Genomic DNA, 26,442 nt, shown 5'->3' on the forward strand with positions numbered 1-26,442 from the left:
GCACAGAGAAAATAGATCAAATCCAATTCCTGAGATGGCATTGATCTATATAATAGGGAAAATAAAAAATCTGCAGGGGAGATTATTCTTTAAAAATAAGATCGCTGTGAACTTCATGTCCTAGCAAAATAAGATCTCAAATGTAATTGTGCTCTTGCGTATTACTAGGTTTTCAGTTAGTTTTAAGTGATGTATTAAATTCTTAGTTTTTGTCTGTGTCTCCGTATCTAGGGTTATCTCTCTTGCATAAAAGTTTAAAACTTATTTTTTGTATAAATTTTGTTTGTAGAATGATTTTGAACAATTGTGGGTTGAAAAGACAAATTAATGAAAATATGGTTTAAAAAGACAATTTTAAAAGTTTTTTTTTACTAATGAATCTAATCATGTTTCTATCAATTGATTCAAACCATTTCGTATCATATCAAAAACGTACTCTCTTTTGAATGAATCGAATCATGAATCAATTCATTCTTCATCAAGATCATTTGTTCTTGGTGATCATCGTGTGAATAAATTTAATCTTCTTGTGAACCAGGTATCATTTTTGAACTTATGAAACGAATGATGACTTATTGTGAATCGATTCATAGAGTGGTTTTACACATTTTTTCATCATTTGCTAGTTCTTAGTTCAAAAATTGGAGATTAGGAATTTCGTAGCAAATTAGTAGCCAAGTTGCTTGTATAAAACTCAGTAGCACTAGTATAAATCATGATGTTATCTTTCTTCCTTTTTCTCCTTTACATTTTTTTTTTGTAAATATAAAATGAAACGTGATGATCATGCATATGGTTGATTGAAGAATTTGTTTTCTCAATCACATAACAAATTGCAATCATCTTGATTGCAATTTTATCATAGATTCAATTTGTTGTATATTTGTGTAGGTAGCGATTTGTTGTATACAGTTTAGGTTTGATTTCAAATTAATTTATTGCACAAGATTATTAATTTTATTGGCTAAAGTTTAGGGAAATTAATTTTACAGCCATAGATCATTATGTTATTAAATTGAGAATTTCTTGTTTAAGATTGAATGATAACATTAATCTCCATTGCTAAATCATTTTGGTTTTATCTTTTTCCTATCTTTTGTGATTTACATTTGTTTTGTTGCACTATTAACCCTTTTTTAAACCACGTTTCCGAATAACTAAACTCCTAAGATCGATTCAACATCAAAATCGTTCTTATTTGTCATACAAACCAACATCAAAATCATATAATTAATTTTTATTTATTAATTTTTAGCACATAGCACGATTTTACACTCATACCTCATATATATGCTATGCTCTTGACCTGGCCATAGATAAGGCAAGATACAACTTGGCCTTGCCCATACATTGTACAAAAATTATTAATACAACAAAGCATTACTAACTAAGACTTCCTATTTTGTAGATATAAATAAGCCTTAAAGTTGTATTTTCATGCTTTAGAAATGGATGTTATCTTCTGCTGGAGGATGCCTATGCGTCGGTGATTCCTTTCGTGGTGGCTTGTGCACTGGTGATTCCTTTTGTGGTGGCTTATTAACCGGTGGATCCTTGTGTGGTGGCTTGTGGACCGGCGGTTCCTTGTGTGGTGGCTTATTCACCGGTGGTTCCTTGTGTGATGGCTTATTCACCGGTGGTTTCGTTTGTGGTGGCCTATAAGCAGGATAAAGGTAATATTCAGCAAAGCCTTGAGGAACAAGGACAAGAGCAGAAAAGAAAAACACTAATATGGACAGCGAAAAGGAAGCCATTTTAAGTAGTAATTTTAATGTTAGTGCATATAACATATAGGGATTTAGGGAATAATCAGGTTTTATAGTAGTTAGGGGCCTCAATGGAAGTGCAATGTCTCGACCGATTTAATAGGTTATTATTACTATAGATCAATAAACTAATAATTAATCACTCTATGTAATGTCAAAATTTGTGTCGAATATTAACAAAGAACGTATTGGTGTACGTGGAATATTATTTAAAAAATGTAATATTCAATTTGGATAAATTCAATTTTGGCCTTGAAATAAAAAATAGCTTTAGGCACTAGACCCGTTAGTATTATTATTGGCCATGGCATGCCAAACCATAAGGCTCCTTGTAAAGTAATAGATTTAGGCCTGCAATTTATTTATTTATTTATTTTTTTTATGGAAGGCCTGCAATTTTTTAATTTCTTTATATCATTTAATTAGACCTCCAAATTTGGGTATCTAATTTTTTATAACTTAACATGAGCAATATCTTTAAAACATAAATTATAGAAGTTCATACTTGTGGTTGCAAGTACTCGGATGAAATCTGTCAACAAAAAAGGACTCCGATGAAAATTTACACCGGCAACTATAATTGTAAAAATAAAATAAAAAATCTTAGATGCATTTTTTAGATGTTTTCTATGATTATTTTTAACTAAAAATACACCTTTTTAGATATAACAAACATTGAGAAAACCATGAATTTGAGGAAACCGTGATCAATTTAGGTAAGAACCATACGAAAAGAACCGAAGCAAGAAAATATAAATCTCTACTATATACAAGAGAATTTAAAAGTTTAGGTTGACTTTTTTCTTTTCTATTTTACCCTTCAAGCTTCAGGAAAGTAACATTCAAACATGGATACTCACATTCACATATGATGAAAGAATTATAGTAAAAAGTGAAAATATGTGGATCAAATTTTCACCAGTTATTCTATAGAGAAAATGATGATGATTATGATGAGTATATTCCTCAAAAAGCGCCAATACTTTAAAATCGATCACCTCCATTACCATAATGTATGTTGGAAAGATGAATTTGTCAACCCTTACTAGTACATTTTCCTCTATTCCTTCTACATTTGTTCATGAACAATATGCAAGATCGACTTTCGCCTCACATGGTTGTAACTTCACAAATCCGATTTTATTGAACGTAGATAATGTTATCAGGTTGAAACTGGATCCTAAGTCACATTTGCTCTATCTATTTAAACATCACCAATGTAAACTATAATATTGAAGCAACCAGGAACCTCTAAATTTAGGGGAGGTTTCCTTTTAAAAATCACATGAAAATTCTGTTATAGAAAACAATTCTTCATCAAATGACATGACTTTCAACATTAGAATATCTTTAAGGAATTTTACACAACACAAACTTTGTGCTAGCATTTCTTTGACCATCATTTTAATATTAAGCTTTGACAATACTTTCAATAGTTGTTGGAAATTTTCTTCTTCCACCGTTGTATTATCTTTCTCCTTCATATTCTCCATTTCATTCATTAGATTTTTTGTTGCCATTTTTTCTCCCTTAGAATTGATTTACACCTTCATAAGTGGGTCTTCCTCCTCGCTATGTTCTTCACTTGGATATTCCTGTTCACTTTCATCCTCGATTTCATTTTTCTTCGTATCCTTCTCCTCTTCCTCACTCACAAGTCCTCCTCGCTCAACTTTATTAACCACAACATGTCTTCTTTCTACCCCTGCCAATTTGAATACTTAACTTATGGGGTTTGCATGGGTAGTACCTGATAAATCACTGTATTTCGGGGTGGGATATTAACTGCATTGTTTGCTTCATTTTTAGCTAGCCGAATGTATTTTTAGATGGCCCTCATGGTCCTTTCAATTTTCAAGTCAAAGAGTAAGGTACCTGAATCTGCACCATGAATGAACAAATCTTTAGTAGAGTCGCGTGATAAAAAGAAACAAAAGTAGAACAAAAACAGAAGAAAAAAACGATTTTTATAAGATGAAATAAAACTGAAACTAATCATTGTTTTATTTTTTTTACTAAGAATTAGAAAAAACAACAAGTAAAAAGATAAAATACTACTAAAAAATAAAAATAAAAACTAACTAAATTAACACCAAATATTTTTAGTTGTTTTTGAAATATAATAAAGAAAAACAAAATCAAATAAAAAAAACTAAAAATTATACAAGCAAGTAAAGCGAATTGATCGTTGCAAAGATCAACAATCTTCGCCAACGACACCAAATACTTGATAATTGATTTGGCAAGTGCGCCAAAGCTTTCAAGTAATATAGTAGTAAGTGTATCGTCCCACATGGATTGTTGTTTTCAACTAGGCAATTTATTAAACTTATAATTAAAAATTGTAAGGTGCAACTGAAAGTGGCAGCTCATATTACAAAATAATAAACTCAGTACAGTCGATCAAAGTAAGCAGGGTGGTTCTCCCCCATGTATATAATTTCCTAAAAAGATTGATTGATCTTACCGAAATGAGGTTATATGCCAAAGTAAGCATGGTGGTTTTCCCATCCATACTTGTATAAAAAGGTTGGTAGTCCTACCAAGTTGATAACAAACAACTGGAGTACGCGAGGTGTTATAAAATTCATTGCTTAGTTTTTTTCGTTTTTCTTTATTACTGCAGCTCCAATAATTAAACAAGTCATTATCATAAGAGGAGATTTTATCTCTTGTAAAGAGCTCTATATTTTCTTCATGTTCATTCTCACCCAAAATAGGTTGTGTTGAGGATGACTCAAAATTTGGTGTTTGAAAAATGTTGGAATCGTGACACGATTTTGGCATCGTGGCACAATTTTCTAGGCAGTGCGCATGGTTTTTAGGGTGTCCAATCGTGACATGATTTTGGGAAAACGTGACACGATTTTCGGCTTGCTGGGCAAGTTTTCAGGATAAGGTTGGTCGTACCTTGGGTCGTACGCACCAACCGTGTCACGGTTGTGGAAAACGTGACACGATTTTGCTCGGATTTGAACAAAATATAAGCATTCTTTGACCCATTTGTTGAGTAAGCTTGGTGAATCTCATGGAAACCAAAGGAGGGAACTTTTAGGGTTTTAGATACTAAAGGTTGAGGGTCTTTGGGTGAGGTTCAAAGCTTCAAGATGTAAATCTTGGAGAATCAAAAGAGGGGGCTCTTGGGAAAAGGGGGTGTGCCTATTGGGGAAGATTCATGGGGTTGGGAAACACATGAGTGGAGAGTCTTTTGTGAGCAACTTGGGTGAGTCTTGTGAAACCAAAAGAGATGATCTTTAGTGAAATCAAAGGCTAAGGGTTGGTTCTCTTTTGGTGGTTAGATTCTAGAGTTGGAAAACAATTGTAAACACCTTGGGTGAGTGAAAATCATTGAGTGTTTTGTTCTTTGGTGAGATTGGGAAAATGGGTAGAAATTAGGGTTGTTCATTGTGAGCTTATTGAAGCTAATTTCTTGTAACTCATTTGTATCTCTTTGTAAGAACTCATTGATAGTGGATTGGAGAGATCAATCTCTACTCCAGAGTAGGTGAAGTTTGGACCGAACTGGGTCAACATTTCTTGGTGTTGTTATATTTTCTTTTGCTCCCTTTATCTTGTTTATTCCTTGCTTTGGATTGTGGTTTTGCTATGCACTTGATTATAGACTTGCTCCACACATCATATATAATTTGTATTGGTGTGAAATTTGAGTTCAGAATTCACAACAGGTGATTCTAACTCAATTAAGTGATTCTGATGTTGTCCTTCTGTATCATTGGTCAATATGTCACCAAAATCTCATAAAATGTGATGTTTAATTCATGAAATTCTCACATAGCTTATATGAAAGTCTGATAATTTAATTCCTATGTTTATTTATTAGCAAGATTAGGATTAATCAGTTGGATGATGTTTACACAAGAGCAATAAGCAATTGCACTGCACTCACACACACATCCACACTTTATATCAATATTGGGTGAACAATCTAAGTTGTGTTAAAGGGGGTGATTTAGATGTTTGTTGTGGAATCCATACATGAGGACAATCCTGCTCAAAACTTATTAAATGCACAATTTATGTGTAATCCCATAAACTAGGAATTGATTGATCAAATTTAATGTATTTTCTCTTTTGCTTAGAAAAAAAAAGGAACTAAATGATCAATACCCTTAGTTACATCACTCAAGGAAGAGCAAAGTTCAAGTTCGGGGGTGCGATAATCACAAAAATGAAGGTTATTACCTTTAATTTATCCTCATAAACTAATGATGTCTTGATTGATTGCATTGACCTAATTTATCTGATTTGTCTATTTAGGATTTTATGAATTATCTGATTTGTCTATTTAGGTTATTACCTTTAATTTATCCTCATAAAGGTCATATTAGACCCATGGATTTATATCATACAAATAAATTAGAATCACACTTTACAAAATTTATATTTTTCAATGAATTGCTATTTTTATGTTTCATGTTTATTAGTAGTAGTAGTTTAATTTTTTTTTTTTCATAGTTTATTATAAATAAAATTTAACTACTCTATTACCTTCTTAGTTTATTTGAAGCGTTATTAATACGACATAAACTTTTGAGTATGCCACCAGATCTTGTTAGACTTTTAAAAAATGTCATACCATACATTCTTTAAAAAAGAAAATATCATAGACAAACAATGATTTAATTTTTTTTTAAGAGACACTATTTTCTTTTTTTAGAGGAGGATATTAATTTAATCTTGTTAATAATAATTTTCCCATATTTATACGGGACAGAGATACTCTCACATATAAAATAATCATTTCTGCTATCTTTACTTTTAAATGACCTAAGAGATCAATCAATACAACACAATATCAAAATCATAAAATTGGAGTACATAGCCCGGTTTTACATTCATTATCCACATGCAAAGATGGGACGATTTTACAATCATATCACTTAACTTGGCCATACATAAGGGAAAAATAGAAATATATTTTTATGATGCTTAAAAAAAGGGAAACGAAAACTTGACCCTACATGATACAAAAGGAATAAAACAAAGCATTGGTAAACCTTGTTGCTTGCAAATACGCTTTAGAAATGGATGCTAGGTGGAGGCTGGTTACCATAAGGTGGTGGTCTCTTGTTTGATGGTTTTTTGTGTGGTGGCTTATTAACAGGTGGTTTAGGCAATGGTGGTTTCTTGTTTGGTGGTGTATTAATTGGTCGCTTACGCGATGGCGGTTTCTTCTGTGGTGGCTTAGGAAATGGTGGCTTTAGCAATGGTGGTTTCTTGTCTGGTGGTGTATTAATTGGTCGCTTACGCGATGGCGGTTCCTTGTGCGGCGGTTTAGGAAGTGGTGGCTTTAGCAATAGTGGTTTCTTGTTTGGTGATTTATTAATAGGTTGTTTTTTAATTGGAGGCTTGTAAGTAGGAGGAGGCTTGTAAATTGGAGGATTGTAAACTGGAGTGTTAGTTGGATTTTTGTGAATTGGAGTTGTGTAAATTGGATTTGGAGGCATATTGTGGGATGGAGATTTATCAGCAAGCCCTAGAGGAACAAGGGTAAGAGCAGAAAGGAACACTAACCCTAGCGAGTACAAGAAAAAGGAAGCCATTTTAGGTAGTGATTTTAGTGTGCATAACATATAGGGAATGCTTAGGTTTTATACTAGTTTGGGACCTCAATGGGAGTGTAAGGTCTTAATACAAAACTTTTTTTTTTTTTTATCTCTCTACAATCACTCCACTAAATGTCAAAAAGTTAGTAGGGAATATTATTATCAACAAGCAAAAAACTGTTGTGGAATAATTTTCAAAAATGTAAAAACTTCTTACTTTTTAGAATGTTTTAGGAAAATTAGGAAATCTAGATTCTTGGCTATGGCAGGCCAAACTATAAAACAGTTTTTTCAAGAAAGACCCGTTTGTTTTATTGGCCATGGCAGGTCAAATTAAAAGGCTGGTAAAATAATAGCTTTAGGCCTGCAATTATTTTATGTTATTATGACCCTCAAATTTAAGTGTCTAATTTTTTATTATTTATTTAAACATAACAAGAAAAACTTGACAAAAAAACTTAAGATGAAAAATATCCTTAAATCATAGAAGTTCAAACATATGATTGCATTACTCAGATACAAATTTACATTCACAATAATAACAAGATTTAGAAAATATAAAAATTTCTAAGAATTTGAAGATGTAAATAAAAATATTATACTTTTTAATAAAATGTTATTATGTTTTTTTTCCTCAAAAAAAAAAAAAAATGTTATCATGGTTTTAAAAAGTTCTAACATCACACTTGCTAAAAAATCATTGGACCTCCGTAAATAAATTGGGCTGTCCCCATGTAGTGGTTTTCCTCCATTTGCTTATATACTTTTAGCAAGTGATATCAATAAAGAAAGATCTAATACCAAGACAATTACGTGTCCCAACCACGAGCACTTTACCTCCTTAATTTTATGGTTCTCAAACCTTTCAAAAAAGATCTTTCAAATCCCGAAAGCAACTCACGTAGATTATCGTGTCTAGATTTAAAAGAAATCAGATATGCGAAGGATCTTAACATGCCTCGTTGGCCTGGGGTAGAAAGTAGAAACCTGAAGAACATATTAGCTCCTTCACGAACTGATTCATTCATGAAACCAGTGACGAATTCTCTAATTAATTGGCACATCGCCATCCAACATCTTCGATGAACTCGGAAAAAATAGGAGATTACAAAATGTTAGTATTTATTTTTTGTTAAAACTAAAGTAATCTTTTTCAGTTCATTTTAGTTTTGATTTCTATATTTATACGTATGTTTTTCAGATTGGTTTTCTTTATTTCAAACTTCTCTAATTTTCACTTCCACACACAATCCACATTTTCTCTCGGAAAGTTTAAACAGGAAGCACTTAAAATAACCAGTTCCATAATCTCTCGTACTTTGTTGAGTAGTATAATCATTAGTAAACTCCCACTACTAGATACTCTCTATTTTCCTGCCGCTTTACCCTCGAATTCTGGTGAAATTTCCGCAGGAAAGCTGTTTCCTGCGGATTTTGCCAAGGGTTTAGGTTCCTTCGTGGGTTTCCTAAGGATTTTAAGATCACATAAATATTCCTACGGATATATTCGAAGGCAAATCCGCAGGAAAGATGTCTGATTTCTGGAACATTTCCGCAGCAAACAACAAAGAAAAATCCGCAGATTCCCCAGGTAAATCCGCAGGAAATGGGTTATATAATAAAAAAAATTAGTGCACTTGTATGCATTTTCGAAGAATGAAAATATAAAATAAATTATGTATTTAAAACCATTTAATTTATTTGACAGTAAGTTTTCATCAACTAAGATAAATTAGAGTGTATGGGAGCATACACATAACAAACTACTTGTATTATACAACATTATCATAATCATAGGCATAACCTTTAAAAAATCTGAAATTTCAAAAGAATGTTTACATTAGCACCACCTTAATAGCTTATAGATTCAAAGCAACTCAACTTATCATTAAAACTGTTCATAGATTTAATGACCTTGTCTGGGGTAGAGAAGCACTATTGTGCCACATGTGCTATAAACTGATACCGCAGTTCTTCAGCACTAACACTATGATCAATGTTCTTCACAAAAATGTTTGATCCCTGTACTTCAATGATGACATACTAAGAAAGTTGAAATTAGTTAGTCAACTATCTATTGGTGAAAGGGCATGAAATTACATTGTATTTCATGTTTTGTTCCTTGCATTTTTCCTCAAACAAGTGAGGCAATAGACTGCATAAGTTCTTATCCATTCAGGTTCTCCAAACATATTTGACCAATCAAAGCCAGGCATGTACATAGAATCAACATGCAGGAAAGTACAATTTTGTTCACAAAAGACCTATGCACAAAACCAATAAATAAATTACCAAGTTGCGATCCCTTCATTGCTTCCATTGTTTGTTTATATCATGTAGTCCCACATTATATATCTATGAATTCTGCTTGCTTAAGATGTATTTTAAGGAAATTAATTCAAAATTTGATCCTTTTACCAGAAACTCAAGATAAGCTTATGCTATAATGATAAGCAAATTCTTTAAGGAGTTTATTTTCACCATTGAAATGCGGGGGTAATGCAAGTAAACTTCTGATATAGTAAGTGACCGACCTTTTGAGATCTCATGATCTCCAAATGTATTAATTTGGAAGAATCTTCCTAATCATGTTGTTGGAGAAAGTAGGAGTAGCAAAGGTCTTTTCACATTGATTAGAAGATTATATCTCCTCCAGTTGTCATACGAGCTTAATTATCCGTTATAAGCTATAAGCTATAAGGTAGCTTATATGTCTTACCATACAGACCCATAGTAACTATGTTTCCTCATCTTCTAGCATTGAGAGTTTGTTCAAAGAATATCACTGATGTTAAAATTTACAACTTTTGCATCAACTACGAGTTGAAAGACATCAGAAAGGGAAAATTTATCGAAGTAGTAACTTCTCATGATAGATGATAAAGAAGGATATAGAGAAGTTATTTTGATTGAAATCTTTATGTATTCCGCTTCATGTAGCTGGTTTAGAATAGCCCTAGAAAATCCCTTAGGATTTCATTTTCACTTAAATTTTTTTATGGTTTAACTCTTTTGTAATGAATATGTTAGAGTTTTAATATAAATTAGAAATTAAATTTGTTGTTTTCGAATTTCAATTCTTTTTAGAATACTATTGCTCACAATCTTAGTTCTTTCAATTTTAATTTGTTTTACTTTACGTTAAGCTTATCCCTCATTTTTTGGTTTTGTTTCTTTAATTTTTTAGCCTCTCTCCACACTCTCTCTTATTGTCTTATGAACTATTTTTATATTTATATTTGCATCAGTTTGTGTTTGTAACGCCCCAGATAGCTTTCAGGATGATCGACTGATCCCAGAAACCAAAAATTATGAGTGTGATAAGCAGTACCGGGCCAGCCAACGATAACAAAAGTGAATAACATGTCTAAGTTACGTTACACACTAACATGACATTTTTTTGTTGGAAATCTCTTTCTAGCAATATAACGAATTTGATCTTTAGTAGGAACAATGGCTGGAATATGCCATCTATTGAACCAATGCACCCTTCAAAATGAGGCCAATACCTACGATCATTTTTTATCTTGGAGGGAGTTTCTGCAAAGTTAAAATCTGGAGGCCTTACATTTTCCTTTGCTAATAAACATAAACTTTCCAAAACTTCCCCAAACTTTCTACTCACAGTCTCTCCTGATTTTCCGAATTTATTCTGAACATTTCGATTAGTTTCACTATGTGCGCAAGTCCAAAGAAACATAACAAGTGTCTCCAATGATGTCATTTCTTTAGATGGATGTAACCATCCTTTACTCACCAATAATTTTTCAAGTTTCAATATGGCATGAGATTCCATCCTAAACATATTATAACTTTCACCCCTAGTGTTAAGAGTTTCTCGAACCCAAGTCTGTCCACGAGAATCAAGAAATCTATTACCTTGCTTTATTAAGTACTTCATGTGATAATCATAAGCGATTACTGCTGCAGCATAACATATCTTATAAAACCCGCATTTCTTTTTTTTACTCTTCTCGAATGCTTATTGATTTGATTAGAAGGCATCTTTAAGATAATTTTATAACAAGGAAACACATGTGAATACGTAATCATTGATTTAGTTCAAATGCATAAACATAAATCTCAATGCAAAATTCTCAGCCAAATGCTCAATAACAAATACCAAATAAGAAAGGATAATAGAGAATATAGCATTTAATTGAATGTTAACTAAAAGCAAATAGAAAATAAAAAGTTGAATCTAAACTTAAAACTAGATAGTTTTTATTGTCACTCATATTTGTCTCACTCATACTTGTATAGAATCCAGTCTACCAAAGCATCCATAGAATATTTTAAGGACATCAGTAAAATTCTATTATCTTCATCTTTAAGCTTCTCCAAAGCATAACTAAATTGTCGACTATTCAAATGTCCTTCCTCCTTCGCACATTTCAATATTGTAATAACACAATCAGGAATTGAATATTGTCCAAGAACATTAGATGTTGCTGCAATTTCGGCCTTCTCAATTTCATTATGACCTTCTGCTGCTTGAACTAATCGCTCAAATGTGATTCTCATAGTTGTTGTAGTCCCAGCCTTTGTCTTACCCTTTGTAACTTTCACACCCATATCTGGTGAAACATTTCTTTTCTTTCTTGATTGGTTATTTCCCATAAGGATAACATCATCCTCTTCAGATTCAATAATTTCTAATGGCACGTCATCAATATCATTTTTGCCACTAGATTCACGTCGCACCCCCAAAGCTGGTGTCCATTGGCATTGGCTTGTTGCCACAATCTCCCCAAATATAAATTTCAATTCCTCGCAAAATTCCAATCCTTGACTTTGAAAATTTTCATAGTTCACATTCTCCTGCATTACAAATAAAGGAGATTTAGACAAACCTTTCTCTTACTCAACGTTCACCAAGTAAAATTAAAATATTTATAATACTCACTGTAATTTTAGCCTCCCACCAGGAAGGATCAACATCAATATTTCCTATTTCGTGATTCCATCCTAACACTATTTTTTTACCCATATTGTTTCCAGGTAGTCCAATCCGTTCTCAAATTATCCATTCTATTTTTCAATTGTTTTTTAGTATAGTTTTTACTAGCATTTTTATTGAATTCATCACGTATCTCTTCCCATTTCTTATTCTTAAAAACAATTCTCGGTTTCCCGCATTTTCGAATCTCATCCATACAAATGTCAAGTAATACTTTAGTATAAAATGGGTTGTTCCACGTTGCTTTTCCTAAATTTTCATATTTAGAAGAAATATTTTCTTTGGTAGTCATAGCTGCATTTATATATAGAATAATAACAAACACTTTAGAAGAAAATATCACTTGTGGAAGAATGACATGTGCAATTAATTTAATCATACAATATAATAAAGCAAGATTAATTAGTTCCTTTTTTAAACTCTAAGGAAGAGGTTTTTGAGAGCTGCCGGCAGTTGGGGAGGTTTTTTGCTGGTTTTTTGGCGCTTAACAACTCATTTACCTATAAAATTAAAGGGTTGGTGTACCGGTACACTCAAATATGTTGGGTGTACCGTAGAATTTGCCTAATCATTAATCATCTTTACAAAAACTAACAGACTAATAAATATCAAAATAAATAAAGAAAGAAATAAATTGACTTCAAGTTGTAACAAATCAAACTACCCATGATTATCTATTTCAATGATACCAACAATATAACAAAAAAAATATAATATAAATTCTTTTTTTAAATGACACCAACAACAATCTTTATTATAGAAAAAATTATTTAAAGGTAGAATTTGGATAATGAAAAAGTAAGTATAAATATACCCATCTAGTTTTTACACATTTTAAATGATAAAAGACAAAAACTGAACATATATATATTTACATCATGTTTGTTACACTTTTATTTTAATATTTAAATTTGTTGTTATCTATTTATTACATGTGTTATTTATATTGAAAATTGAGGGTATTTTTGGAAAGAGAAAAGTCAGCCCAAAAGAGATGAAAGTGATTGTTTTCTTTATATATAGTATAGATTCAACGTCACCGAGGTCGCATACTAGTACGTCGACCATTGTCACATTTTTTTACTATAATTAATTTTTTTAACTATAATCCATTTAGACTAGCACCAACAACAATCAATCTGACCACCGTCAATAATCTATTCATCCACCTCTTATCGTCAATCTGAACACCACCGACCATCAAACTAAAAGATTTTAAATTAAAACATAAAAGTTCGCATAAGTGAAGGATATACACCATAAGATTGTATAGGCTTTGGAGTAGGCTTATAAATTTGCTCATGTGAATGTTAAAACTTAATTAGGATGTTAAACGATTATTAATTATTTTGAACCGATTTACATTCTCCCGCTGGACGCAAAATTGTCGCATTAATTGTTTTGGTTAAAAATCATTAATTATTGTGCTAATTCTGAATGGTTTGATTAGTTGTGTGTACAAAGTTGTTTTAGACCGTTGATCCACCACCATTAAACTCTAATAAATATTATATATGAGAATTAAAATTGATAATTAATAGAATAAAATACACATCATATATGCGGGACGATTTTGGAGAAGAGATAGATGATGAATTAAAATTGATTGAGGTACTTTTTTGATGATGATGTGAATAATATGGGCTCAAGTTATGATCCAAGCCCAAGAATGGAGTTGGCCCAAATGATGATCCAAGCCCAATATTGTGATTGGTAAAGCCACTTTTGTAGCAAGACACATGTCGATGGTGCATGAAAGACAAGTTGCACTTCTCATGTAATGCATGGTGGCAAAGTGGATGGTTGCATGCATTGACATGTTACAAGATGCATGAGATGCAAGTGACAAGTTTCACTCTTGAAGTTTGCATGGAAGACAAGTGGCTTGTTGCATCTAAGGAGCTAAGGCTTACCTCTCCTATAAATAGCAAGTTCATTTGCACAATCCCTACACATCTCATCTCATCACATCAAGTAGTAACACAACAACAAGAATTAGAGCTTGTTGAGAGTGAGAGGAAAAATATAGAGAGGAAATATAGTTTCTCCTGTGAGGTTTCTCATAGAGTTAGTATTCTCCTATTTCACGAGAGAGGGTAATTTGTCTCTCCTTGTATTTAGAGAGAAGCCCCGTGGTTTTTTTTCCCCTTATTTGTTGAGGGGTTTCCACGTAAAATATTGTGTGTTCAGTTCCTCTTTTCTCGTCTCTTATTTTAGTTGCGTGATAATATTTTGTTACTCTGGTGAACTAAATACTTGTGAAATGTGAAATACTTGTTTCCTGAGGAAGACAAGTATCATGTGGCTAATAAATTTTATTGCATATTCGCATCTAGTTAGTTAGCAATAAATTAGCTGAAATAAAAATTCATAGTTAAAATTTGGTAGCAAATCATTAAATTTCTTGTAGTGTTTGCACATCTTATAAGTAGTACAATATCTCTGCCAAGCAAGTGCTCAATACTTGAGAGAAATAGAGATAAACTTGTATGATATGCTATGCAATGTTTGAATTTTGATGTTCAAATATCACAACTATTATTCAGTTGCTCCACAGATAATTAATATATACCTTGTATGTTGCCCGAGTCAATAACTAATTTATGAAAAGAACAAGTACCTCTAACTTGAGTCGCCCCATAGATAACCATACCTTGTCTGTTGCGCAAGTCAATAACTAATTTATGAAAATAACAAGTACCTCTAACTTGAGTTGGTAAATGTTTTTTTAAAAAATAATTGGGGAAATGGGAATTTTTTATATAAATTCAAGTGGCATGATGGTCATTACAACCGGCCCAAGAGGGATTCGAACACAGTATTGATTTTAGAAGGCTAAGCTCTTATTGTTAAGGTAACACCTCTAGTGTAGGTAAATACTTGAATTAGGTCTATATACGTGTAGTACTAGACAACAAACTTGTCAATATGGAAAGGGAGAAAGCTTTAGTGTATGAAATTTGATTGAAATGTTAAAACTTCAAATTGAGATTACTTTAACTCTCAAGACATTTTTATTGGGTAAAATGATGTAGACAAGCTGGTAGCGCGAATCGAAGACAAAGTGGGGCCCAAGAAAGGTTCACTCGGAATGATGCATATTTTGCATCCAGTGTCGGAATGACCCGAATTATACCTTTTCGGAAAGCCCCGGACCTCAAGAGCAAAACTCATCACTTTGTCATGATGTATGTAGGGGGTTAAATTAGTCATTCGAGGTCGTATGAAGGCCCGAAACCGCCTTTTAATATTTCAACATATTTCTAGAATTTTCTATTTTATTTCGGTTTGTTATTTTTCGGCCCATACAGATTTGTTATTTCTTTTAGTATTCAAACAGAACTTTTGCAGCGTAAGATGCACTTTTCATTCAATAAAATATTCGAGAATTTTCTCTCAATTCTAGTGGATTCTGAAAACCCTTATTTGATAGGTTTGTCGCTTGCAACCTGTGTGTTTATCTTTTAGGTTTAGCGCTTGCTAACCCTTGTTTCCGTTGTGAGTCATAAAATTTCTGCTTAATCTTGCAGAAACTTTGGTTAGACATAAGTGATAGCAGCATTGGAGATATAGGATTGGTTTATAATACCAAATGAAGCAGCCCTTTAATCCGCAGTAGCATGTTTTGTTAATTTGTAAACACAACTGAGTAGCATTTCTAAACCTATAAGTTTCTTACATGAAAATATAGATAAATATATTGCTTCCACCTAAAATCAAAAAAAGTCTAGAAATAGTTAGAATAGGCATCCAAACAGTAAACCATCTTCATAAAAAATAAATTATTTAATAAAAATAAAAAGTTCCCCACTATATCTTTGAGTGATCCTATTGACTCCATAGTGAGAAGTTGAGATCACATGTCAAGAGGATTGAGAACTTGTCCAATGAAGAGTACAGTTCCAGACAAATCTTCTCGGATCAAAAACAAGAAAGGGTGGTCAGCCACAAATTCTATCTTCGAAGTGTCGTCTTCTACTTCGGACATACCATACTCCGCCTCTATGAAAGCAGTTGCCGCAGCAGCTTCAGTACCTGCTTCATTTACTTCAATAAAAGACTTGTGAAATATCTTGGAAACAACAAGGCTTTCACCAGCCACCGTTTTTGCCACACCTCCAATATCGGAAAAAGGTAAAACCACTCCTAGCTCCTTCAGCACACTAGACGTTTCAAGTTCAAAAGAAATATTGAATCTTGGAATCCGGAAGGCACCAACTTTAACTTTTCGACTAGGAAGCTTGTGTTGTAAATACTCAAATTCGGAAGCTAGCTTCTCAATCAAATCTAACAATCCATCTTCTGCATCAGGAAGAAAAAGGTAAAAAGAGAATCGACGCTTTCCTCCACCTTGCTCAAAAGGAAGATGAAGAATCTTAAAACCATCAAAAACACCGATAAAGTACAGTGCATGAAGGGAACCTCAATCAAATCTAACAATCCATCTTCTCACAACTGGTCATGAAGGGAACCTAAACAGAGTTGCCATTCTGAACGTGAAAAACATAGTCCTCTGTATCTTCAATATCAAACTGCTCCTCCCATGTTCCTTTAAAGTACAGTGCATTCGCACCAATGAGGACAACTAAGTCATCAACTGACCCGGGTGGAAGTAGATTTTTTATTAAACCATTTGTCTCTTTTTCAGCCCATAAATTCACTTCTTGAAGCACTTCGGTAGCCTTTAAAACCATAAAAAATACAAAAATCAGTTAAGCAAATATGTTGATAAATTAGTTGGATGCTACAAGGAAGTAAGGAGAGGAAAGTTGTATTTGTCAATTGCTTTCATAGAAGTTGATATTTGATGCTCTCATTAGTAATATAAAATTTTGAGGCATTTGAATAACAAAGGTTTGTCACATGGAATTGCTTTGGTCAATTATAATTGGTAATTACCAAAGTCGTTAAGTTGTTATCTGAATATAGAGCAATTCATACCTCCAAATACATTATAACTATAACCCTACTTTGTGATGAAATAAACAGTTCCTAATTTTTTATTAAAAGGCGACAACGATGACTATTTATCTTTAAAATAAGAACCTACTCTCTACACCAGAACCAGTGCACTCTCTAATGTAAGTGAAATAAAATAAAAATAAAACTAATTGTTTGTGAAGGTAGAAACTTTAATTCATTAGCAAGAAATCAAAGTAGAGCATGGATTGCAATGAAAAGAGGGAGATATAAAATACATACCTTGTTCTTGAAATCAACAGAAGACAAGGTGGCCTTATAATCATTAGATACTATTTGTTGGAAGGAAGGTTGCAGAGAACGGCTTTGATCAACCCACACTCCATTAAGGAAAGAGAGGCAAGGACCACCGGAGGGAGCAGCATTGGAGATGATGGCAGAAACGAGATGAGAAGCAAAGGAGTTGAGATGATCAGTTGATTTGGAGAGAAGGAAGTCGAGAAGCTGTTCTCTTGTGGGTCCGTCAGAGCCAGCAGCGATCATGCTGAGCGCAACTTGGAGCGAAAGTGGGGAAAACACAATGTTCTTCTCTGATTCTTTTGAGAAGAGATATTTGGCGATTCTGAGGGAAACTTTTGTTTGGTTAGTGATTGATTCAAGTATCATTCTTTTCTCTTCGGGCTTTGATTCACAGTGAGCCATGTTTCCTTTCTTTTGATTTGACAATGCAGAACGAAAATTAAACAGAACTAATAAGTAAAAATAAATAAAAAATAACAATGTAAGATTTCTATTTGTGAAGTAACTTAAACATGATTAAACTAGCAAACAACGAACAACATACCAAATCAAAACAACGAACAACATACCAAATCAATAGAGAGAGTGAACTAGCTATTCAATTCAATAACAATAGTTTTTGTGTGTTATTTTAACCAATCGGATTCCATATTTTAACTAATGGGATTCCATATTTTCTTGTGACATTGCTTCAATGACCTATATTAATACATTTCAGCATTGTAAATTATTTATTGTTTTTATTATTAAAATCACAGGTTATTGCATTCAAAAAGACAGAAACTTAAATAAGGAAAGAGTTACCGTGACGCAGAGGACGAGGAGACGCGGACGGTGTGACGGAGAGAGGAAATTAGGGTTTTGGAGAGAGAACAAGGAAATGAAGAAGAGGAAGAGACTGTGAGAAATGAGTTCTTCCCAGGCTTACTATTTATATTCCCCCAAATTGATGTATGATCTGAAACCCTAAACCGTGCCCTCGGGTCAGGTTAAACGGGTTAGCCGTTTAATTTTATAGAACTTTTTTTTTTTTTTTTTTGTCTTTCACTTATAAGTTTTTACATCAAATAATTATAAGTTTTTTCATCTTTCCGCAATGTTTGAGTTTACTTTTTTGTAAGAATAATTACTGACAAAGATTTGTTTAATTCACCGTATAACTTCATATTAATAAGGTTCAATTTTCTTAAGAATGAGAGGGTAAACAAAAAAAAATATACATTGATGATACTTTTAGGTTTTAGAGAGAGCTTTTTTGTAGATTTCACAACATAAATTGAAATAAATTTCCCAACAAAAATCAGGGCCTACATCATAGAAAAAGTGCATAACTAATTTTCCCATTACTCCTCAAGAAAAATCGAAATCAGAAAATAAAGAAATAAATTGACTTACAAAACTGAAGCAGAGAACTGAAGAGCGTAGCTGAGTCGGCAATACTAGGCATTCATCTTCTCTCTCGCTTTATATAACAATTAAGTTTTTAAATTTGATACTACAACTAGGGTTAAGAATATATACCAAACGTGAGGCCCAAGATATCTATGCTACAATTAGGGTTGATAAAATACATACAAATACGTGAGCCCAAGATAGAATCTATAACGAGTAAATAGTCAATTTCTCCCCTGAAATCGTAAGTTTCGTCAATTACCTCTTTGAAATTAACAAAACGTCAATTACCCCCCTGAAATTGTAAGTTTCGTCAATTACCCCTTTGAAATTAACAAAACGTCAATTACCCCCCTGAAATTGCACAACGTTAATCAATTTACCCCCTCCGTCAAATTCTTCTGTCAGTGAACATGAAGTTTTGCAAATACCCCCCTGAAGTTTTGCACTTATGTGCAAAATTCCCCCCAAACTTAAAAATTTATATGTTTTTTTTCTTATCTTGATTCAAAAGATATTAAAGACAAACAATTAACAGTTAACTTTATTAAGAGTCTATTTTTGGATGAGAAAGGTAATAAAGATATGATCGATATATTGCGATAAATCTGAACTTGGATGAATATAAATCCATATTTAATATCTTGTCAATAACACTTTTATTATCATCTGAACCAATAATTTATACTTAGAAGAAATAAATGAACACTAGACTTTCCACCCGTGCTGCCGCACGGGTCATATACATTGTAGATGTAGTAGACAAAAACAAATCTCAATGCATATCAAAGAGAATGAAATATGTGGTCCCAAATATATGCAGATGTTGGAATTTGAACCTCAGACACCACACTTATTCACCTTAAAAATATTAATTTTTATCAATCGTGTCTTACTTCATTCTTTTGTTAAAATTATATGTCAATGTTATATTATTGGTATGTTACTTCATCTTTTTTTTTTTTTTTTTGACAAAATGTTACTTCATTCTTTTGTAAAAATTATATGTTAATTATATTATGTACCTAAAAATAGCTCATTCTTAACCTCAACATGTAAAATGTTTTATTTAAATAATTTTCCTTTTATCGAATATTTGGCCTTTACCGTAAATGATACCCTTTAACTGTTTGTTGAAATGTTTCTTCCGCCTGTTTATATAGATTGCAAAATTCTAGTGCATTTTGTGGTAGATATTTAACAAAGAGAGTTCAGTTCTAATTTGGATGAAAAGTGAAATATTAACAAAAAAAAAATGTTGCTATAATCTTTCAAAACCCTTTTATACCAATAGAGAGATTTGTTTTGTTGAATAAATAGGGCGATTTGTTTTGAAGAAATAGGGGAAATAAAGCGATGCCGATTTTCTTTGTTCATGAAAATAGGAGATTAGGTGTGAGCATTAGAGTTGTTCATGAAAATAGGAGATTAGGTGTGAGTATTAAGGTTAAAACAGTAAAATTATGCAATATGGTTTATGTTAAAATTAGGGCTTACGGGTTAACTTTAATATATAAGAAGATTAGGTGAGAGCATTAGGGTTGTTCATGAAAATAGGAGCTCAGGTGTGAGCATTAGGGTTAAAACAGTAAAATTATGCAATAGGGTTTAGGTTAAAATTAGGACTGACGGGTTAACTTTAATATATAAGAAGATAAGAAGATAAGAAGATATATAAGAAGATTAGGTGTGAGCATTAGGGTTGTTCATGAAAATAGGAGATTAGGTGTGAGCATCTTCTTCTTCTTATTCCTAAACAAAACTTTGTAGCCCTAATTTTAACCTAATATTTTAACCCTAATATTTTAGCAACTTTTCCCTCCTTTAAAACCTAACCATATTTCCTAATTCTCCTCCTCCAAACCTTAACCATCTAACTTCACTCCTCCTAAACCATATTTCCTAATTCCCCTCCTCCAAACCCTAACCAATATATTTTAATCATTTCTCCTAAACCGAAATCTCTTTTTAAAATCATACCTTTCTCTCCTCCAAACCCTCACCAATATATTTTAATCCTTTCTCCTAAACTGAAATCTCTTTTCAACATGGCTTCCAGAAACATTCAGACTTTGCTGTCATACCACTGCCTCACTGGTAACCATATCTTCATTCCACTCTGGTTTAAACTAAATATATAGATTTTTGCTCTTATTCCTCGCTGTTTTAAAGTATAAATCATTCTTTCAATCCCTTTCAATCTTTTGTAGGTCCGTTGGTGAAAAACCCTTTTTTCGATCTTGACAAAGCAATCAACAAGCTCATACTGAAATACAGATCATATATCGTTGAATATGATATTGATGTTGTATGTGTTTTTTGTGAACTGTAGGGGGAATAGGTTTGTGGAAGCTCGCAGGCTCCGTGAAGGTGTGAAGATCCGAGGGGGTGCTCCGATGGTTGGGTCACATGATACCATCTACCTTGATGTTATTTACAATTAGTCCATGTTTAGATAAATTGTGCAAGACCTTTCCAATTTGAATTTTAAGTTTTAGTTTCTTAGAGTTTTGGAAGCATCTATTTTTTTTGTCTTTGAATTTAGAAAATGTCCCTTGAATTTCATAAATAATTTAGCCTTGCTTGCTTTACTTTTTGATTTATATATTTGTGTTTGTTTTTGTGTTGCTGAATCAATTTAGTAGCATGGCTGTGTTACTGAAGCATTTTAGTAACATGACTTTTAGTAACATTATTAGTAACAATTACTAGAATCAATTTAGTAGCATAGATGTGTAACGTCTCCTCTTAACATTATTACTAACAATTACTAATCCTAATCTCTAAAATATGTTTTGGGTGGAAACAAACTAAAATCCTAATCCTAATTTCTCTCAATCAAGTAACTAAGAGATTTCATCCACATCACTAAACTAACTTTCTAAAATCCTTATTTCTCTCATTCAAATAATTAGGGGATTTCATTCACATCTCTAAAATAAGTTTAGGGTGGAAACAAACTAAAAATTCTAATTCCTCTCATTCAAACAACTACTAAAGATTTCATCCACATCTCTAAAATATGTTTTGGATGGAAACAAACTAAAATCTTAATCCTAATTTCTCTCATTCAAGTAACTAAGAGATTTCATTCACATCTCTAAACTATGTTTTTGGTGGAAACAAACTAAAATCCTTATTTCTCTCATTCAAATAATTAGGGGATTTCATCCACATCTTTAAAATATGTTTTGGGTGGAAACAAACTAAAAATCATAATTCCTCTCATTCAAGTAACTACTAAAGATTTCATCCACATCTCTAAAATATGTTTTGGGTGGAAACAAACTAAAAATCCTAATTCCTCTCATTCAAGTAACTACTAAAGATTTCATCCACATCTCTAAAATATGTTTTGGGTGGAAACAAACTAAAAATCCTAATTCCTCTCATTCAAGTAACTACTAAAGATTTCATCCACATCTCTAAAATATGTTTTGGGTGGAAACAAACTTAAATCGTAATCCTAATTTCTCTCATTCAAGTAACTAAGAGATTTCATCCACATCTCTAATCTAACTTTTTGGTGGAAACAAACTAAAATCCTTATTTCTCTCATTCAAATAAGTAGGAGATTTCATCCACATCTCTAAAATATGTTTTCGGTGGAAACAAACTAAAAATCCTAATTCTTCTCATTCAAGTAACTAAGAGATTTTATCCACATCTCTAAAGTAACTTTTTGGTGGAAACACACTAAAATCCTTATTTCTCTCATTCAAATAAGTAGGGGATTTCATCCACATCTCTAAAATATATTTTGGGTGGAAACAAACTAAAAATCCTAATTCCTCTCTTTCAAGTAACTATTACACATTTTGTAACGCCCTCTCTAATTATTTGATTATTTAAATGAGTTTAGAATATACTTATATGATTTGTGTGATTTATATGATCTATTTTGATGAGTGATATTTTGTTATGATATATGTTATATATTTATTAATATAATATATATGTTATTTGATTTAGAAATGTATATATGTTATTTGGTTTAGAAATATATATTATTTGTTATAGAAATATACATGATTTGTTGTAGAAATATATGTCATTTGCTATAGAAATATAAATGATTTGTTATGGAAATATATATATATATATATATATATATATATATATATATATATATATATTGGATTTAAGAGAAAAATAAGTAGGTTAAAGATTTATATAAATAGGAGAGACCTAGTTTAGAAAAAACATAACGTACGACTGTTTTTGGAGAAAAGGGAGAAAAAGCCAAGAGAAGGGAGAAGACCTAGGAAAGCTGCGATTTTCATTCTTTAAGGTAAGGGTGAGACTAACTTTGCAATTCTATTAAGTATGAGAATCAATGGTTAGGTTTAACAGGAAGTAGAATGAGTTTTAGAGAAATCGAAAAGTAGGTTAAAATTGATAGAATTGATAATTAAACGGTGAAAAGTTGTTAGAATGATGTAGAGATTGTCCCTAGACCTTAGATAATGATTATGATGAATTCTGGAATCGAGTTTAGGCTTAAAACCATGAGAGTTGATGAAAATTGTGTGAAAACTGCATTCTGTCCGAGCCAAAATTCATCCCTCGCCATAGCGAGCTATGATCCTCGCCTCGCGAGTGATGATTTTCATCGCTCGCCACGCGAGCCATTTCCCTTCGCCTCGCGAGTTGCACGATGCAGCTCGCCATAGCGAGCAGTTGAACTCGCCTCGCGAGCTTGACCAGAGAGCATGTCATTTTCCGAGGTTTTGACTTTTGAGTTGAACCTTAGATGCCTTTGAGTGCCTGAACATGTCTAATATTGATTAGGAAAGAATGTAGGATGAGATTGAACCTGTAAAGACTTAGAATGAAACTTTGGAGAATCTGACTGAACTCGCGAGCACTAGTATTACAGAATGCCTTGTTTAGGTTAAATGCGAGCTTTGTCGCACGAGTTGTTATGAGTTGAACCTTGGGATAGTAATGAGGAATATACATGATATTAATGATGATTTGTGAAGTTCTTATATGATGATTTGAGGATATTTATAATGTTATATAATTATATATATATATTGCATGAATTATGTTTGATGATTGAAATGTTGATGACGTGCATTTGTAGTTGTTATATATGATGATTATTATTATTGAATGATGTTGTTTTGTTGTTGATTATCATTTGAAATTGTTATATCTTGAGATGTTTATGTGTCGCCTATGTTGCTGTTGTTGATTATGTGAAATATTTATATGCCTTATGTGGAAGATGTTTGATGTTTAAGTTGTTGATGCTTCACATTAATATTGTTATGTTGTGAATTGCTTGTGCTGTTTCTGTTGCTGTTATGAACTGCTAAGTTGTTTGTAATGTGATTTAATGATTAAATGCATTACTCGAAATATTATTGAATGATCAAGATGTTGTTGAAATGAATTGTTAAATGATTATGAAGTGAATTATGGATTGAATTATACCTACTTGAATTGTTGTTGAATGATCAAGAAACTTTCGAGAATGATTTGTTATTTAACTTGATGTGATTTGATTATGCTGCAATTGTTATTTAACTAAGTTGCAAGAGTATGAATAAGTTGATGACGTTTAGCTCCAAATTATTGGATGCATATTGATATGATGAATACGATTGTTTTGTTGATAGAGTCCATGCATTAGCATTCATTGAGCTTTGTCCTCCCCACGATTAGGAGCTTTGTCCTCCGCACGATTAAAGTATATTAATACTTATGATGACGATTGGTACCACATGCATATAAGTGTCTAAGTTGCATTGTCGCATTTGTCGAGTCAAAGTTGTTGTTGATGAATTATCATCTATGAGTTGTTAAGTTGTCGATGAATTATCATCTATGAGTTGTCGAGTTGTCTTCTACCTATGTGTTGTTAAAGAAGTACCTACGAAGGTTATACGATGTTTATGATGTGAATTATATGATGTTCACTAAGATGTTGCTATGTTGTTTAAGATAATGATTATGATATTGTTATGTTGCTATGTTGTTTAACATATTGATTATGATATTGTTACGTTGCTATGTTGTGTAAGATATTGATTATGATATTGTTAAGTTGTTATGATGTTGCATATAATTGTTACTATTAAGTGATGATTATGTTGTCCTATATATGATTAATTATTATTAAGTGAATGTTATGAATATGTTGTTGTGATATTTTCATAAGATGATGAATACGTTGTTGTTATATAATATAAGAAGATGAATATGTTGTTGTTATATTACTATATTATGACGAGATGATGTATATATAATTATTATTATTATTAAGTGAATATTATGTTATGTTGTTGACATATTATTATAAAATGATGAATATGTTGTTGTTATTATATTATTATAAGAAGATGTTTATGTTATGATGTATATAATTATTATTATTATTAAGTGACGATTATATTGTGTAGTTTAAGTTATTAGTGATGATGATTACATGATGTTATCTAGGAGTTGTTAAATGTACTTGATGATGGTTATGTTAAGTTGATAAGTTGTCTTCTATTCATGAGATGCTTGGTGGAGAAATGTTATTACAAATTAATGATGTTGTTATGTTGTATATGAATTATGATTAAAATGTTATGTTGAATATGAACTATGAGTATGATGTGATGATCTATATTGTTACGATTTGGTTAATACGTGTTCTATGATGATGTTATAATGTGGTGAATATGAAGTAAATGATAATTAGAAGTTGGTTGGACTATTAAGAATTATACATGAAGAATTATTATTACTAATAGATGAAGTTATTTGTGTTGTTAAATATAATTATTGAATTATATGTTTGATATTATTGTTTTGTGAAATCTCACCCCTTCTGCTTGAAAATGTTGCTCTTCGTATGAGTAACTTGCAGGTGATCGAGTTTAAGTTGCTGTTAGATTGCTGTTGTGAGTGGATTAGCTCTCATGTGTGTCTTTAGGTGCTCTAATACGTAACGGGATGGGAATTTTAATGTTGTCTTTCTATTCCTTACGTATTGTTGATGTAGTATTTTTGCATCAAACAATTGTAAGTATTTATATCGTCTCCTCAGGGACTAGTGCGATATTGCAGACCGTTCGACACCAATTATCATTCCAAGTTAAAAGATAAGTTGTTTGTTTGTTTTAGTAACCAAATATAAAAGTTAAAGTTGAGAGTAATAGGGCGTAAAAACGTTGGAATTAGAGTTCCTTGATCAAGCATCAAATATAATCTAATAATCACATATATGGATTCTAGCGTTTTACCGATATTATCACGTATCGCTCAACAAGATTATTCGTGTCCAAATAATCGTGTGAGATCCATTGTATTATTCAACAGTTGATTTCTCAAACTGTTGAACAATCCAATTATCGATCGGATAGTTTAATCGATGATTTCTCAATCTATTCAACGATCCGAAAGCTATATGTACCGATACCTTGTGTGATTATCAAAGCATCAATCCTATGTCTAGAATTATTGCTTTGATAGATAATTTATTCTAAACCTAGATTCAAAAGTACTTTTCAATAACAATTAAATCAAAGATAGAAATGAA

General features: G+C 32.0%; 2 protein-coding genes and 1 pseudogene across 2 annotated transcripts; all 3 read right to left on the reverse strand.

Annotated features, from left to right (window-relative positions):
* Positions 1 to 1,222: 1,222 nt before the first annotated feature.
* On the reverse strand, positions 1,223 to 1,802 carry LOC25490361 (early nodulin-12-like). The gene has a single exon (NM_001425023.1). The coding sequence runs from the start codon at positions 1,788 to 1,790 to the stop codon at positions 1,443 to 1,445; it is 348 nt and encodes a 115-aa protein (NP_001411952.1). The 5' UTR covers positions 1,791 to 1,802; the 3' UTR covers positions 1,223 to 1,442.
* Positions 1,803 to 6,588: 4,786 nt separating this feature from the next.
* ENOD11 (early nodulin-11) lies at positions 6,589 to 7,351 on the reverse strand. Its single transcript, NM_001376218.1, has one exon. It carries the CDS (start codon positions 7,328 to 7,330, stop codon positions 6,806 to 6,808), a length of 525 nt encoding a protein of 174 aa, NP_001363147.1. The 5' UTR covers positions 7,331 to 7,351; the 3' UTR covers positions 6,589 to 6,805.
* Positions 7,352 to 15,037: 7,686 nt separating this feature from the next.
* On the reverse strand, positions 15,038 to 18,263 carry LOC11424882 (serpin-ZX-like; annotated as a pseudogene).
* Between the last annotated feature and the right edge of the window lie 8,179 nt (positions 18,264 to 26,442).

Source organism: Medicago truncatula, chromosome 3 (assembly GCF_003473485.1).
Source record: "Medicago truncatula cultivar Jemalong A17 chromosome 3, MtrunA17r5.0-ANR, whole genome shotgun sequence".
NCBI lineage: Eukaryota > Viridiplantae > Streptophyta > Magnoliopsida > Fabales > Fabaceae > Medicago > Medicago truncatula.